The sequence below is a fragment of the Macrobrachium rosenbergii genome, chromosome 41 (genome assembly GCF_040412425.1).
Source record: "Macrobrachium rosenbergii isolate ZJJX-2024 chromosome 41, ASM4041242v1, whole genome shotgun sequence".
In the NCBI taxonomy this organism is placed as follows: domain Eukaryota; kingdom Metazoa; phylum Arthropoda; class Malacostraca; order Decapoda; family Palaemonidae; genus Macrobrachium; species Macrobrachium rosenbergii.
Genome location: NC_089781.1, coordinates 17,345,849 through 17,361,482, shown reverse-complemented (window position 1 = coordinate 17,361,482; position 15,634 = coordinate 17,345,849). Strand labels below are relative to the sequence as shown.

The window sequence follows — 15,634 nt, the reverse complement described above, 5'->3', positions numbered from 1 at the left end:
CCACTTGATTGTGGTTAATGTTTTGGATCCCTACCAGGGGACATCTGTGCTGTCCCACCTAAGTGAAATTCATCAGCCCACATCTTAATGGAGGAATAGGAAGGGAAGTCCTCACACCAAGTGTGTTAACCATATCTTCAAAGGATTTCTTGTGGGTCCAACTCCATCAAGGTGTAATCTTTTGTTCACTTTGAGATTTTGCCTGCACTAGTTGCTTTGAAAATGCTTCACTTGCTGTGTAATAAAAATGAAATAGTTGAGTTGTTGTTGGCCCAATGTGGCCATGTTCTTCAAACTTTTGTCTTTTATTTTCAGCACTCAGAAGGTCTCTGAAATATTCATGCTTCATTCTTTTAGTCCTCTCTACAGTAGATACAACAAGATGTTACCAATTATATCCTGAATGCTGCACTTCTTCCAAAGGTTTTGTCTTCTGCTGTTCTTTGGCAATTTGTTGTATCTTTTTTTTTCCAACTCGATTGTTGCCTTGCTGGGATGTGTGGAGTTGGGCTAGTGCTGTCAGTGGAAGTCATGTGGTGCACTGTAGGCATTACTGAAGGGTGTTTACAGCATCATTATACCCCCAACTGCATCCTCTTTCTAGCTTTTTGCTTTATTTCTTCTCCCACTTTCTTCCTTCAGTCTTGCTGTTCAGCCTCTCTTTGTTCAGCTGTGAGGTTTTCTCCCATTTCCACTTTTAGATTTGTGTACTTTATTTTCAGTATTGGTGTCCAGTCACTCCAGCTCTCAATTTTCATTGTCTTAGTGCTGGATGGCCGAAAGCGCCCCAGTACTTTGCTTAACATCATAATCTTATAAAAAAGTCTTTTCTTAAAAAAGTCTTTTCTTTTCAGCTCAGTTCACTTCTTTTATCAGTGTTTTGAATGAGCTGCTGTTACCTCTCTCTTGTTGAGAATCCATTATTCATTGTCAGGGATGTAAATTTTATTTGATGCTTATTGGTCAGTTGGTGTATTTCATCTTTTCAGCTGCAGTCTTCCTCAGCTCTCATGATCTCTTGTATTCTACCTGCATTTTCTTAGTTTTGTTCTAGATTTGTAACTCTTGACAAAGACTAGTGTCGTTAGGGTAGCTAAAGTGTCAGAATTATTTAAAGGCTGTATGTAGTGTTGTGATTTGAAGTAGGTACTTTTGAAGTGCAGTGCAGTACATATATGTACATCATAAATACTATATACAGTGTATAGTAAAAATAAAATATAGTAAAAATATAAGTACACTGTTTTGCCACTGAATAATGTTAGCAAATGGAGCCTTTTCCCTTGACCTTTGCAGTGTCATTTCATGGGGCTGATGTGCTATATGGATGTCAGATATTGGTCAGCTTTGATTTTTTTCATATTTTGGATTCTTATATGGACTTTGATTTCCACAATTACTTGGAAAATAAGGACTTGAGATGTTTGTACTTGCTGAATTTTGATTTGGCTTATACACTGTTCTTATGGACATGAATGCATCTTGTTATTATGTACTGTATAAATCAATTCAGATAACAAAAATGGACAGGATCAAAAATGGAAGAATAAGAGGAACTACTAAAGTCGTAGAACTATCAAAGAAGGCCCAGGAAAGATGACTGTAGTGATATGGCTATGTGGTGAGAAGGGATGAGACATCTGTAGGGAGAAGACCTGAGAGACAGACAATTGTCAGAGGATGATGTGTTTGACCGAGCCAGGTGGAGGAAAGCTGTCTGAAACATCTACCCCACGTAGAAGTGGGAAAAGATGCAGAGAAAGAAGAAGAAATCAATCCAAGTAACTCCTGACTGGCAGCAGCTGAATAGATATGTGTCTTAGTGATTTGGTTAAAGCATTGTATAATCCATATAGATTCTGTGTAAGAATTAATTTACTCACAGATGGACATATATTCCTCTGTTGTTGTTATCACTTCACAGTATGATAAAGCGGCTTACCCAAGCCCACAAAGTCTTGATTCTGAGACTTATAGAGCAGATCTAAAGGTGCAAAATAAAGCAAGCTAAAGACCTTAGACAGCATGGTGAGTAGAGGCCAAGGAGAAGGAATAGTTGAAAAACATAAGGTAGCAAGTAGGTAATGCAGCTAATGACCAAAAAGGTTCTGCACAAAACCTTATGTCATAGTTTCATTCCCAACAGAACTTGGCAAGAAAGGCATTTGTGAAAGTGTGATTTGCTTACAGCTTAGTGCAGAAATTGATTTAAGAGCAGTATTTACTTTTGAAAGATTATTACAGGCATTGCTACTTATCTGGCTCTCTTTCAACAGGGGTTTACAACCTTGCATTTGTCCACCACCGAGAAAAGGGCTTCCTCAGGTATAGGCATTGTTTTTGTTTTTAATACTCCAATTTTTCATCTTATCTCTTAATATGTATGTGCATTTTGATTTTATGAGGTTTATTATGACTTGCAAAAAAAAATCAAGTTTTGGTAAATGCAGAACGCAAGAAGACCTTTCTTGTGTATTTTTCATTTCCTGAGGACTTTTTTTCCATTTCATCAGAAGAAATGGAAGTACTTTACAATACTTCCATTTGGTTATGCTGAAGGAGCAGAAGCCCTTGAAAAGTAGACAATTATATATTGTATATGAAAATTCAGCATTTCAAAAATTACAAGAAGGGTCATTTTGACTCCTGCTTTTGATTACAGTACATTGATGTTGTTGTTTAGCTGCAGCTAACTAATGGAACATTTCCAGCCCATTAGCATGAGTTGAATATACTTTAGAATAACTACAGACCCCCATATTTTGTCAGTACTACGTACTGTATATTGTTATTGTAGTATGCTGTAATATGAGTTTTGTAACAGGAGCAAAGTAGTGCGGCATGGGATGGGAGAGTGGAAAATGTCAGAGCTTGGCTAAAATCTGGTGGCAACATAAATGCTGTTAATCAGTATGGTGGCACCCTTCTCTCTGCTGCATGCTGTAATGGTCAGGCTGAAGTTATGCGAGAACTGATGTTACACCCAGATCTACACCTTAACACTGTACATGGTGGGAAAACGGCTCTTGCCCAGGCAATTCACTATGGTCACAATGAATGTGTCGAAATAATCCTTACTTCGTCACTGAAGGTGAGAAAATTCTTATATTCCAGGAAGCAAGTAGGAAACTTACCAGTAATAATTTTGTCCTGTGCACTGAAAAGTCTGTGTAAAATTTTCACAAATTATATCTGCATGTAGTACATAAATGTTTATGTAAACAGCATCAAGTAAAAGGTGATTTTTTATGTGGGTTGAGGTGTCTACTCGAGTAACAGGGACTTTGTTGTATTGATATTTTTAACTGCTGATGGGAGACTAGTGGAAAAATGAGAGCAGGTGTCTAATGAAACAGGGCATCTATAGAAGAGTATTTCTTTCATGGTTAACCATTGCTTTGTGAGCTATGGCAATTATTCAGTACCAATTTGTTTTCTTTTCATTAGGCATGTATGCATAATGAGAAATAGGTCTGTGTCAGGGGCATGAAGATTATTTGCCCTGTTTTATTGTTCTCTAATTTGGAGAATTAAGTATTGACAGTTGAATTTATTTATGCTGTATTCTTTATTGGTAACTTTTTCATACATTTTCCAGTGTCGGCCAATATTAACTGGACATTGGACTGCGGTGGAGGAAGTTCTTAAACGTCAACCGGCATTAAGCCATGACTCAGCATCTTATATCCTTTCTTGTGCAGCACAGGAAAGTGAATGGACTGTTGTGGAGCTACTACTCGCAATGAATATATCGTTTACTGTGGGAGATCTGGATCCATCACTTCAAAAAGCCTTTGCTCTAAATGAGTGGCAGATAATTTATTCCATTCTTCGTAGGAAATTTCGTCATAAGGGGGAGTGCATGAATGAAATATTAGCAAAATTGATTGATCGAAGAGATTGGGAAAAAGTTGATGTTTTACTAAAGTTGGAAAAAAAATATGCAAAGTTTGATGTGATGTTAGCAGAGGCATGTCTTGAAGAAAATGAATTGAGAGCCCATCAGTTATTAAAGCAAAACAAATATGATGCTGAGACACTGAATGGTACGCTTTTAGTGGTTGCTGGAGGTGGAACAAGTGAGGAAGTTTGCCACCTGTTAATGGATTGCTACCATTTGTACACAGATGAAACACTTGTGAATGCAATTTATTTGACATCCATGAAGAACAACTTGGAGCTTCTGCCATTTTTACTTCAAAAACATTTCCAGCGAATTAGTTATCAAGCCTTAAGTTCAGCACATGATGCAGCAGAAAGGTTTGGGAATAGAAATGCTCAAAAACTCCTAGAACGAGCTCTTGAAGTGAAGGCAGTGAAACTGTTTTCCTTAGGTAAGATGCAGCAATGAAAATGTGTTCATACAAGTGTAAACCTGTCACTTTTTAATTATTTTTTTTGCTCACTGAAGCAGAGGAACCATTGTAAAATTGCAAGTTGACATAGATATCAGCATTTTTTCTCATGAGGTGAGGCCTGCCTTCAGTCCCAGTTCCTGTTGTGTTCACTTTTCCCCTCGAATGTTGGTGGGTTGACACAATTCTGCCCTCGTAGAGGGTGCCACCTAGTTTATCACCCATAATGTGCTGTAGAAAATACTAGAGGCTCTTAGCAACAAGCCTGTTGGTCCATGCCATTTTTTTCCCTATGTGGCTGTCCAACTTTTTAACTTTACTGCTCAATTTTCACCTCTCTTAGGAACAAATCTCTTTTGAACTATTGTGATAAAAACATTGGTACATTTCAACCTGTTTAGGTGTCAGATTTTTAAAGAACTTCAATTTATTAAATTGAATTTAAATTTCACTATTACAAACAAGCCCAGCAGGCCAGCCTTAAGAGACTCATTCTTTATTACCATTTTTTTTATTTCTTGTTTTTGGAAGAGCATAGACTCATGAAAATAGAAAATTTGTATTTTCAGTTGATGGCATTTTGTTCTTAGGTAAAGGATTTTTTTGACATTTAACTTTTGATTTTCTGTATGAATAATGTGTAGTGTGAATTGGTTTGCTTTCTTGCTTAATCTCATGATTATCATATTTTCTGGAAAGATGCTTGAAAGAAAATACATCATAGTAATGGTTATTCTAGGGCAATAAACAGTGTTTCAATGAAATGTATTGATGTGAAATCTTTTTACCTTTTAAAATAGGCACCTTAGTCCAGGAACATTAGCCAAATTTATAAGGCAAGATGGAAAAAAAATGTAGAAAGCTGAATTTTTCAGTAATGATACTCCAAGACATGCTGGATTCAAATCTGCAAAGACCCCAAAAATCCTCCTTGTGCTAATTGTGTTAGAGCCCAAAATCCAAGATGGCCGCCATTTCCACTAATATTAGCGTATCTCTCATACGAATCTCACTTATGTGCAATTAATACCTGATTTATGTCATGAATATATAAAGAGAGAGGTTTTAGATCACAAATCTTGTTTTCAAATATTTCAATTACCAGGACTACATACATTGGAAATTTAACAAACCTTTTAAAGAGTTGCATACATTTATGACATAGTAATCATTATTTAAGATTACTAGCCTTCAGGGGATGTACCAATATAAAAAAGACGGTCTTAACTCAAGTCTCAAAGTCGCAAGATCACAAGTTAAATTGCAGAGGCACCTGTCAAAAATTAGGCTGATTCCAAAACATGAATCTCCTGCTATAGTGACTTAATGAGATTTAAGATAAGATCATTTTTACCAACACATAGTGTACATGCATTTGAATCGCATTAAACATATAACAAAAATTTAAATTCCTAAAAGAAAAAAAAAATACGAAACTTCACTTTTCTAGACAAATACGTTAATAATGAAATTCATTATTATTGTCATCACTGTCATCTAGAGGATAAGCATTATTGCACGTTATACCAGTGCATGAGGAGCACATTTCGAGCAGTTCAAACCAGTTTTGCGACATTTGCATTTCTTGCCACAGCCTGTCTTACATCCGCAAGATACCATGCATAAAATATGGTCAGGAGCCACAGGTCTATCAGTGCAAATCGGAATGAGCTTGTTCTCGTATTTCCATCCCCAATCAGTAGGTTGTAGATTATTAACATTGCCTAACCACTCCTGCACTGCAAAGTAAGCACGGTATGCATGAAACTTTGCAGCTGCTGAAGTTGGAGGAAGGCTCTCGAGTTCGAAGGTACAAGCAGATTATTTCATTTTCTGCATATATAGGACAAATCGAAGTCTATCAAGGTCTGGTGATGTGTCATCACCTTTATACAGTTTGAGCAAGAAGCTTTCCCCTGCGCTTGCGATCTCGTCATGTGTAGCATCAACATTCTTGAATGAATCAAGTGCCTGCCAGTCATACTGTTCCAGTACCTTTAAGGCCTTCTTTTTTCTTACTTTAAACAGAGCTGACACTGTATCGCACCCTGTAATTGCATGTGTGGTCAGCAAATGCTTCCTGGTATTTGGATGCAGAGCTTCCATGATGTCATATATGCTATAAACAGCATCCCGTGCATACTGCATGTAAAGATTTCGTTTAGCACGGTCGAGTAGCATCACTAACAGGTCTGTGTCCTTTCCAACTAAGATTACTGGATGATCTGTGCTGACTGCATGCTCAACTGCTGTGTCACTGATAAGGAAATCAGCATCTGCCTGACTTTGAAGGCATGTTACACCTAAAGTGGTCAATTCATCCATCAGAGCGACAATGAATCTGGCTTTGTTTTGTCGATTGGCTAAGAATGAATGTTGGCTATTAGTTACAGCCATGCCAAGTTCAAACAGGATATCTGGGGCCACATTTTGGCCGGCCGTACGACGAGTTTGCTCTGCCAACTTTGTTGATAAGTATGGGTTACTGGACTCATCGAAGCAAATGATTGCTCCTGTGCCATAATTATTGAGAACATAACCTGAATAGTTATCAATAATGTCTTTATATGTACCATCATTTGGCCATATAACACTGTAATAAGTGACCGCCATTGACTACATAAAGTGGATTTTGTAGATCACCAATGGGGGTTGGATTGACATATGCTTTCAATGCATTGGCTAATACACTTTTGGTATTTTTACGCATTATACCATTCTCAAATATTGATGGTGGTTGCTTGCTGAATTCATGTTTTAGATGGTCCTTCATCTCAGAACGATTTTGTATCACAGGTGACACGCATGAAGAGTGACATGGGGTTAATTTCACTTGGTGGCCACGGATTTTTGCGCTGTTATTTGCTATGGCAATAGATATTACTTTATCATTTCTCTTGAGCTTCGCATCAGTATAACTGATTCCAGTTAGTCTGCTCGCAGCTTCCTCCCCAACTTTTATGGCTAGATCAGCATTGGCAGTTTCTGGGGCCACTACGCCAGTAGCAATACAGACTAACTTATCCTTGTTTTCCCCACTGTATGAGAATGGTGCATGCTGTGATAAGTAAGCCTTGAACTTGTTGAAATGTGCACCATCTCTTGCAGTTGTAGTTGCACGAAGGTCTTTATGCTGATCACTGGTAAGTGATTGTGTTCCAGTGAATGATTCCAGAGATTCGCATATTGGAGCAGTTTGGGGTAGGATGTGGACCATTTTAGCTTGTGTGCTCGCTGTTATACCCGTCCATGAGCAATACCTCCTCTTGCCTTGAGCATTCTCATCAGGATCTGTTCTATAGTCTGATCTGTAAATACCCCACACCAGAACCTATCTGATCTTCTTATTGTCCAGTACCCCTCTGAGGTGAACTTCTTATATTGGGACTCACTCATGATGCTCTGAAGTTCCTTCATTTGGTCAAGGTAGAGACGAGCTGATTTGGCATATGCAGTGTGACCTCCAGCATGGAAAATTGGAATCATCTTCACAATACAGTACAAGTGTAGCTCCCAGTCTCCGGTTCTCTCTGCTCGAATGAAGAACAGTAGGATTCTAATAATTTTCATGTACTCTATCCATAGTTTGCCAATTCTACTGCTTAGGGATATATCCTCTTGAAGATCTTCAATTATCTGGCACAATTGGGATATTGTGTGTTCTGCAGCCAGGTCATCTGGTTGACATGTGTGCTTTAACAGCATGTCCAGCAGGGATTCAATCTTGCTTATGTTTACTCCACTCAGACAATGTGGTGTATCCAACATCTCTGACATTATAGAAGCTGCTGAGAGCATGTGGGCTCGCAAAGCACGGGCATATGCGTGCCCTGTAAGCATGTGATTCACAGAGTTTTTTGGATATACAGTTTCCCATTGGTTTCTCAAACCACTTCCATTCATGATGTGACCAACTGACCCCATGTAGGACATAATTAGATGAAACCCACCTAGTCTAATGAACACATTAGTTAAGTCAGGGCATGACTCAACAATCTCAGTTGCTTTGCTGTACAGAGGCTGGTCAAAAGTGACAGATGACACACCCAGGTTATATCTTACAGATAGCTGCTGTACAAATGAAAGTGCAGAGTAAAGTGTACCAGGTTGGCTTGGATCATGGTTGATGAAGGGCAGTATGTCAATCCTGCTTATATCAAAGTTTCCTTGTGTAACCACTGTTTGGTTAAAGCCACCCCACATAGGACAGCGTGTTGGATCAGCCACAAAATAGCTTGACAACCACATGCTATCTAACATGGTTGCTAGCTTGAGACCTGGGGGTTCAGGATTTGGAGGCTGTAGCTGACCAATCTTAATCTTTTTGAGCCCGGGGACAGCTGGTTTATTGTACCGCAGAAGAGGTATTTCACCAAACTTTCCTGTGTCTACAGCAGTCCTGACCCTAGGTGAGCGCTCCAGTGCAGGTTCAACATAGTCTCCTGCAGGTGTGACACAAGCAATGCCACCAAGGGCATGCCAAGTATCATGACCTGTCAATGTGCGAATATTGCAATCAGCATTATCAAACACAAAGTTAATCAGTGAACCCTCCCAGTCATAATGCTTCTCTTCTGTTGGTAGTAGTGCATCATAAAGCCTCAGTACTTCTCGATAATCATCCGCAAAACTCATGCTATGAAGTAAATCTACAAGCTCACGGGACTCAAATTTAGAGTTAATATACACTGATATTGCAAGGAGAATGGGGGACACAAATGATCTCGGGCGAGCTGCAGCAGTTATAGCATGGGATAAGCTGATCACCTGGCAAACACTCTTGCTGCTTTTTACTAAACGTGATAACAGGCGCAACAAGAGTTGTGAAACCATATTGTCACTACTGAACAAATCTGAGAATTTAGGGAAATGAGAATTGTCATAGATGATAGACCACATTTGATCCTCAATTAGAGTAGCTGCCATGTCAATTACTTCACAAGCTGTCAATCCAGTATCTTTATAGCTTTCCCTGAGAAGCCTATTGCCTTTATCCAAAAATGTATATATTGTCTCCTTCCCATGGTCAGTACTTACAATGAGGCTATCACCATAGTGAGCTTGAAGTTTTGCTTTAAGGTGCTTCTTAGTGTAAACGTCTTCCTCCATAGCAGATTTTGCCATAAGTTCCTGTAAATCTGTAATAGAGTATTGATGGATATCACTAGCATCTATGTGTTCACAAAGTCTCATAAAGGCTTCCTGCTTTTCATTGTCCACTGACCAGAGGGGACGACCCTTATTGGTGTGCTTCTCCAAATCACGACCACCATGAAACCTAATTTGACAGCTGTGGTGATATACAGCTTCAGCGGCAACAATGTCACCAACATTCTGTACCCAATATGTACTTCTTCGCCCCAACCATCACCACGCTCCATGGCCTTTGTTGTGATTGAAGACAGTAGTTCTGTTGTTTCTGCAGTGTGTACTTCACTACGACGATGTTTTGGCAACTTTGATAGTCCATCATTGTCTATGTATTCTGCACAATAAATACAACATGTTTTGATGTCAAAAGAGGGAACTTTGGATCTGCAGACATGCTTCTTTTCTTCTTCCTTGCCTATCGCTGCCTCTTGCTTACGTTTCTTGATATTGGATGGTTTCCTGTATTTACTCTTACACTGTGAATGTGTTGGAATGGGCATTTTTTGTTTAAGTATTCTTTTGTCAATTCCATCTTGTAGTTCAGAGCTTATTGACAAAAAATGCTATCAAGTCCTCTCTCTGTCAGGAGACTACGATCTGTAACAATTGGTTCTATGCAAAAAATGCAAACTTCCTGATCAGCCATTATGCTTCACTCAATCTGAAAATAAAATATAGTATATTAGATCTAAGAAAACATTACTGACAATTTCAATTTGGACAGGTAGTATTTAATTTATGGAAGTATGTGTCAATCATTTGTCAGCTAAGAGTGGAACGTCGCTGCACCCTGCAACAAACAAAAGTAATAGAATATGATTCTTGCCTTTTTCCTTAGACCTAAAAATATAAATTAAGTTGGAAACACGAACAAAGTTAAACTTGTTATTCATTTTTCACTCTAGAAAAGATGAAATTATTGTCTCATTGCATGAAATACAAAAAAATTCACTATAATACTGACAGGTGGTGGCCATCTTGGATTTTTGGTCCTCATGCATTTAGCACAAGGGGGATTTTTGGGGTCTTTACATTTTTGAATTCAGTAGGTTTTGGAGTATTATTCCTGAAAAAATCAGCTTTCTACATTTTTTTTCCATCATTTCACTTAATGTTCCTGGGCTACCTATGCTTTAGCACCTTCTCCAGCATTCATAGCATGGTCCAACAGTCTTGTTTGTCTTTAGTTTTCAAACTAATTTAACATTGCTTTAGTTCTGCACAGTCTATTTTCCTGCCTCTTATCTCATCTTTTCCTTGAACATGTTTCTTATGCTTTGGCTAGGTTTTAAAGAGTTGCTGAGGAAACTGGAAGCATTGTTCTTGGACCTCCTTGTTTGTTAGTGAAATGACATTGATTAAAATGTGAGGTTTGTAATTCATAGCATCATTATTAGAGTCTTTATATCAAGCAGCCCATTTAAGAGTATTGACATGTAATGAATTCTCTCCATTCTCTTCACTGTTGTCATCTCTGTTTGAAATGCCTTATGGTCCAAGTTTTCATCTTTGCTCTCTTTCTATTTCTGGGCCCTGGTTGGGGGTAATACTGTCAGTGCACCTTACATGGTAGACTGTAAGCATTATTTAAGGCTCTTTGCAGCATCCCTTCAGCCCATAGCTACAACCCCTTTCATCCCTATTATTGGACCTCTGTTCATATTCTTTTGCTTCCTTTCCACTCTTTCCTAAAAGTTGTTACATAGGGCAAGTGCAGTTTTCCTCCTGTTGCACCTTCGAAATCATTTTACTTTCAATTTCCCTTTCAGCACTGAATGACCTCATAGGTTCCAGTGCTTGGCCTTTAGCCTAAATTTTATATTCTATTCCATTATTTCTGGGCAGTCCTGTCTTTTGTTACTTCCAAATCATCTTTTCTCCTATTACGGTAGTTATGATGCCATATAACAAAGTCAGTCGGATTATTAATCTCATCACATTTTCAGTCCTTCTCAGGCTATGAAATCTCAGCTTTTTAAACATCTAACTTACCTGGTAGTTATATATATAGCTTAAGTCCCTGACGTCACGGCAGAATTTCAAAAACTCGCGGCAATCGCCGATCGGTAGTCAGGTGAACCACCTGTGCGCCCTCTACCCAGGTACCTGGAACCATTCCAACTATTCCTCAGATCTTCCCTGCCGCTGTGTCGGTAACATCGATGGAATTTCGCTCGTAGCCTGTGTTTTTTCGCAACTTATTTTGGTGAAGTACACTTTGGCTTGGCTTTCGCTTGTTCGCTTTTGGATTTTCTTATAACATATCTGACTTCATCGGTGTGAAAATGTGTGTGTGGGGGATGCAAGCGGCTTGCTAAAGTCTCCTTGGATCCCCACTTAGTATGTCTGAAGAACGGGAATGAAAGACCGGCTCAGAAGAGCCAAGAGTACTGTTTCTCACTCTTCTTGATATAACCAGGGAATAGTTAATTCTTTTCCCCTTGATAACTATCCTATTGATCCTTCTCCCGTAGTGGTAGTCTCTGAACCCCCTACTGAAACAGGTAAGGACTCAATACTTAATGATTTGTTGGCTGCCATTCAGACCCTGGCCCAACAGGTAAAATCCCTCTCAGAAGACAGGGATAATATGTGATCGATAATAAGAGATCTAAAAAATACAAGTGTTAATATGTTGTTAGTGTAAGTGCAGTGGAGGGTGCGACCGCTCGGTCCTGTTGTGCTCCTAGTCCTAGACCTCTTCCAAGCTCACCAACCCCTGTGAGAAGGAAAGTCGACAGACGAAGGGAGGCAAGAGGCTTTAGCTACCGAGCAGTCGTCCCCTCGAGCGTACCTGTTGACGTTTCCCAGGACGCTCACCCTCGCCATAGGAAAGGCGAGGTTAAAGTATTTTTTCGTCCATTGGTTGCTGTACGTCAACCGGAGGAAGCTTTTGACCGATGTCGCACAGGCGGCCAGTTCTCAAGTAACCTCTAGGTTTGATGGGACAGCGAAAGTTAGAAGTATGGACGCCAGGGCGCCGAGCGCCGAAGCTGGACGCCAGGACGTCGAGCGTCGAGAAGCTGGACGCCAGGACGTCGAGCGTTGAGAAGCTGGACGCCAGGATGTCAGACGTAGAGAAGCTGGACGCCTGGACGTCAAGTGTCGAGAAGTTAGACGCCAGGACGTCAGGCGTCATGAAGCTGGACGCTAAGACATTAAGCTTCAAGAAAATGGACGTCAACACGCCAGGCGTCAAAAGACTGGACGCCAGGACGCCAGGCGTCAAGATGATATTTTGAAAGACGTCGCTACTTCCGTCTTCGTAAAATCGGAAGAAGAGAATGATAATATCTCGCATTCTCCTGTGAATCCTATTGTAGAGATTTCTGACGAAGACAATATAAAAGGCCATCAGCTTTTATCAGACTTGAAAAGGCTTATGAAGCTATTTTCGGAAATTTTTCCCAGAGAAATTTATCCTGACTGCTCCTCGTTCCCCGCCTTCAGAATTTACTCTTGGGAAGGCGTCTAAGAGGGCAGCATTTACGAAGAATGGATACTTTGGAAGGAGAAACAATGAAAGACAGCCTTTGTTTTTCCTCCAACCAAACTAGCTCAAGGTCTAGCGTTTAATATCAAACTGGAGAATCGTTCGGCCTCGAAATACCTGCCCCTTCCCAGGAACCTTCTCGAATCTTGTTGACTCTTCTCGTCGAGTGGTCATGGGGAAAACGGTTGTTGGTCGATATCAGAATTGTACCACCCCCTCAAAAGAATTTGGAGATTTAATAAGGAAGATGGAATTATTCAACACGACTGATACCGAAGAACTCATATATCTGATGTCGTGTATGGATAAAGGACTCGGAGATAGTTCCAACGAATCAACTGCACCTTTCTCAGAGGGACTCCTGAAGAAAAGGGCCCATCTTTGCTCTTTCCTGGCTAATGGGGTCACATCCAATCAAAATCAGAATTGATTTATACCTCTTTTTTCCTCTCACCCCTTCTCTCAAGGTTTGGTATACAGGCCTTTTCATCTTTGGCCCAGAAAACCACGTAAGATTTAAGATCTAAAACAGCAAGAAAAGTCCTACCTCCACGACTTTCCATCGCTAAAAGAGTAAGGCTGAGGTTCCTGTGTTTCAGGTATCTCAGCTCTTTCGTGGTCGGCCCTCCGATAGAGGTTCCTCTAGGGCGGGTAGATGAATGACAACGAGAAGAGGCTCTACACAGGGAAGAAGGAGGACCTGCCTTTCTTCTCCTGCAGACTGCGGTAGGAGCCGGACTGTCCAGCCTGAGTAGGCCCCCTCTAGTAATAAGACAATTCGACCTTTCTGCCAAATGCAACGACAGAACCAAGGCAAAGGTTCTACAGCAACAAGTGTCTATGATGTTGCAAAAGGAGACCAGATAGAGAGTTCAGGATCCGAATTCCCCAGGATTCTACATTCGTTATTCCTGATCCCCAAATGCTTGGGGGTTAGAGACCGGTGCTAGACGGGATTGCACTCAACTTTTTTTGTGCAATAAACAAAGGTCGCTATAGAAACGACAAAATCGGTTCTAGCAGCGGTCAGACAGCATGACTGGATGGCCTCACTGGACCTCCAGGATGCGTATTTTCACGTCCCCATGCACCCGATCTCCAAGAATTTTCTGAAGTTCGTCCACGGGAAGGGTTTTATAGTTTCGGTCTCTCTCTTTCGGCCTAAACAGAAAAGGTTGACGTCTGGCTCTGGAGCCGAGACCTCTCAAGAGCAAGTTACCTAATATTGAGGGACGTCATGATAACACTTCATAGACTACAGATTGTAGTCATAGCAGCAGCCCGGAGCTCTTCCCTTCCAGCCCCAAGGGTAGCTCTCCTACTAAGAACAAACGTAGACAGTTCTATTCAGTCAGGATACCGGGCTGCAAGAGCGTGGCGGACACTGTGCTGCCTTCCGTACATCCTCCTCTTCCTCCTTCGGATTGGTACTCGTCTGCGAACCCCTCCACGGTCCATTATTGACGATGAGAAGGAAATAATTGCCGTAGTTGAGGCTTCCCCAGCCTGTCCCCAACAGCAGGAAGCCCCGCATATAGCTTTACTATAAAATATGCAGCAGACTTTGTCTTCCCGGCTGCAAGCGTGACAACCAGGCAAACAGAAGAAGGATAATGGACGTCCAACTAAAGCTTCTAGACGTCCAGAAGTTTAAGACGCTGAACGTAGTGAATGAAACTCTAGACGCTGGATGCAGTGGCGTCAAGCATCTAGGAGTGAAACACCATGATGACAATCGTCAATGAACCCAAGACGTCAAGCGTCAAGGCATTGGACGTCAGGACGTCAGGCTTCAAGATATTGAAAGCCAAGACGTGGAGTTAGTTCAGGACGCAAGATGCACTGGCATCAAGCGTCTAACAAAGAATTAGGTCTACTGATAAACAGATAGAAATCTCAGCCGATCCCATCCCAAGAGGTTCTATGCCTTAGGATGAAGATTCAGAGTCAGGATTTTCGGGCTTTTCCATTTATTGCAAAGACAGGACAAGCCTCAAGAAAATTTCAGAACTTTATAAAGAGACAGTCATGCTTGACAAAGGAATGAATGAGTCTGCTGGGAACCCTTTCCTCGCTGGAACGGTTTGTCTCCTTTGAGAGGTTAATTCTATGTCCGTTACAGTTTCATCTAAATCGGAACTGGGACAAGGAAACAGAACTGGAGACCAAGTGCATCCCCATTTCGGAACCAATAAGACCGTATTTGTAGTGGTGGAACGTCCCCGTCAAGCTCCAGGAGGTCCCTTCTCTATATTAGAGGAACCCAGACCTAGTGTTGTTATCCGACGCTGCGTCGGACTCAGTATGGGGAGCAACACGAGGGAAATAAAAGTCTCGGGCTCCTAGACCAGAGAGCAGGAGGAGTTAAACATCAATTAGAAGGAACTAACTGCAATCCTTCTAGCTCTCAGGAGTTTGAATACAGTGGGGAACAAAGAGGTGCAGGTCAACACCGACAACACGCAGCGTTGGCCTACATCAGCAAACAAGGGGGCACTCACTCCAGGTCTCTATACGAGACAATAAGAGAATCTCTTCTTTGGGCAAAGGAGGAGAATGTAAAACTAGTAACCCACTTTATCCAAGGGGAGAAAAAATGTGAGGGCGGACATTCTGAGCAGGAAATAAAGTCCTC

General features: G+C 40.8%; 1 protein-coding gene across 4 annotated transcripts in view; it reads left to right on the top strand.

Moving 5' to 3' along the window:
• LOC136826693 (uncharacterized) overlaps positions 1 to 15,634 on the top strand; it is a 30,690-nt gene that overhangs the window by 11,594 nt on the left and 3,462 nt on the right. For all 4 annotated transcript variants that reach the window (XM_067084073.1, XM_067084072.1, XM_067084069.1 and 1 more), the window contains 3 exons: positions 2,277 to 2,325; positions 2,825 to 3,091; positions 3,599 to 4,334. In XM_067084073.1, coding sequence (XP_066940174.1) covers positions 2,277 to 2,325; positions 2,825 to 3,091; positions 3,599 to 4,334 — 1,052 coding nt within the window. The remainder of the gene's footprint in view (positions 1 to 2,276; positions 2,326 to 2,824; positions 3,092 to 3,598; positions 4,335 to 15,634) is intronic.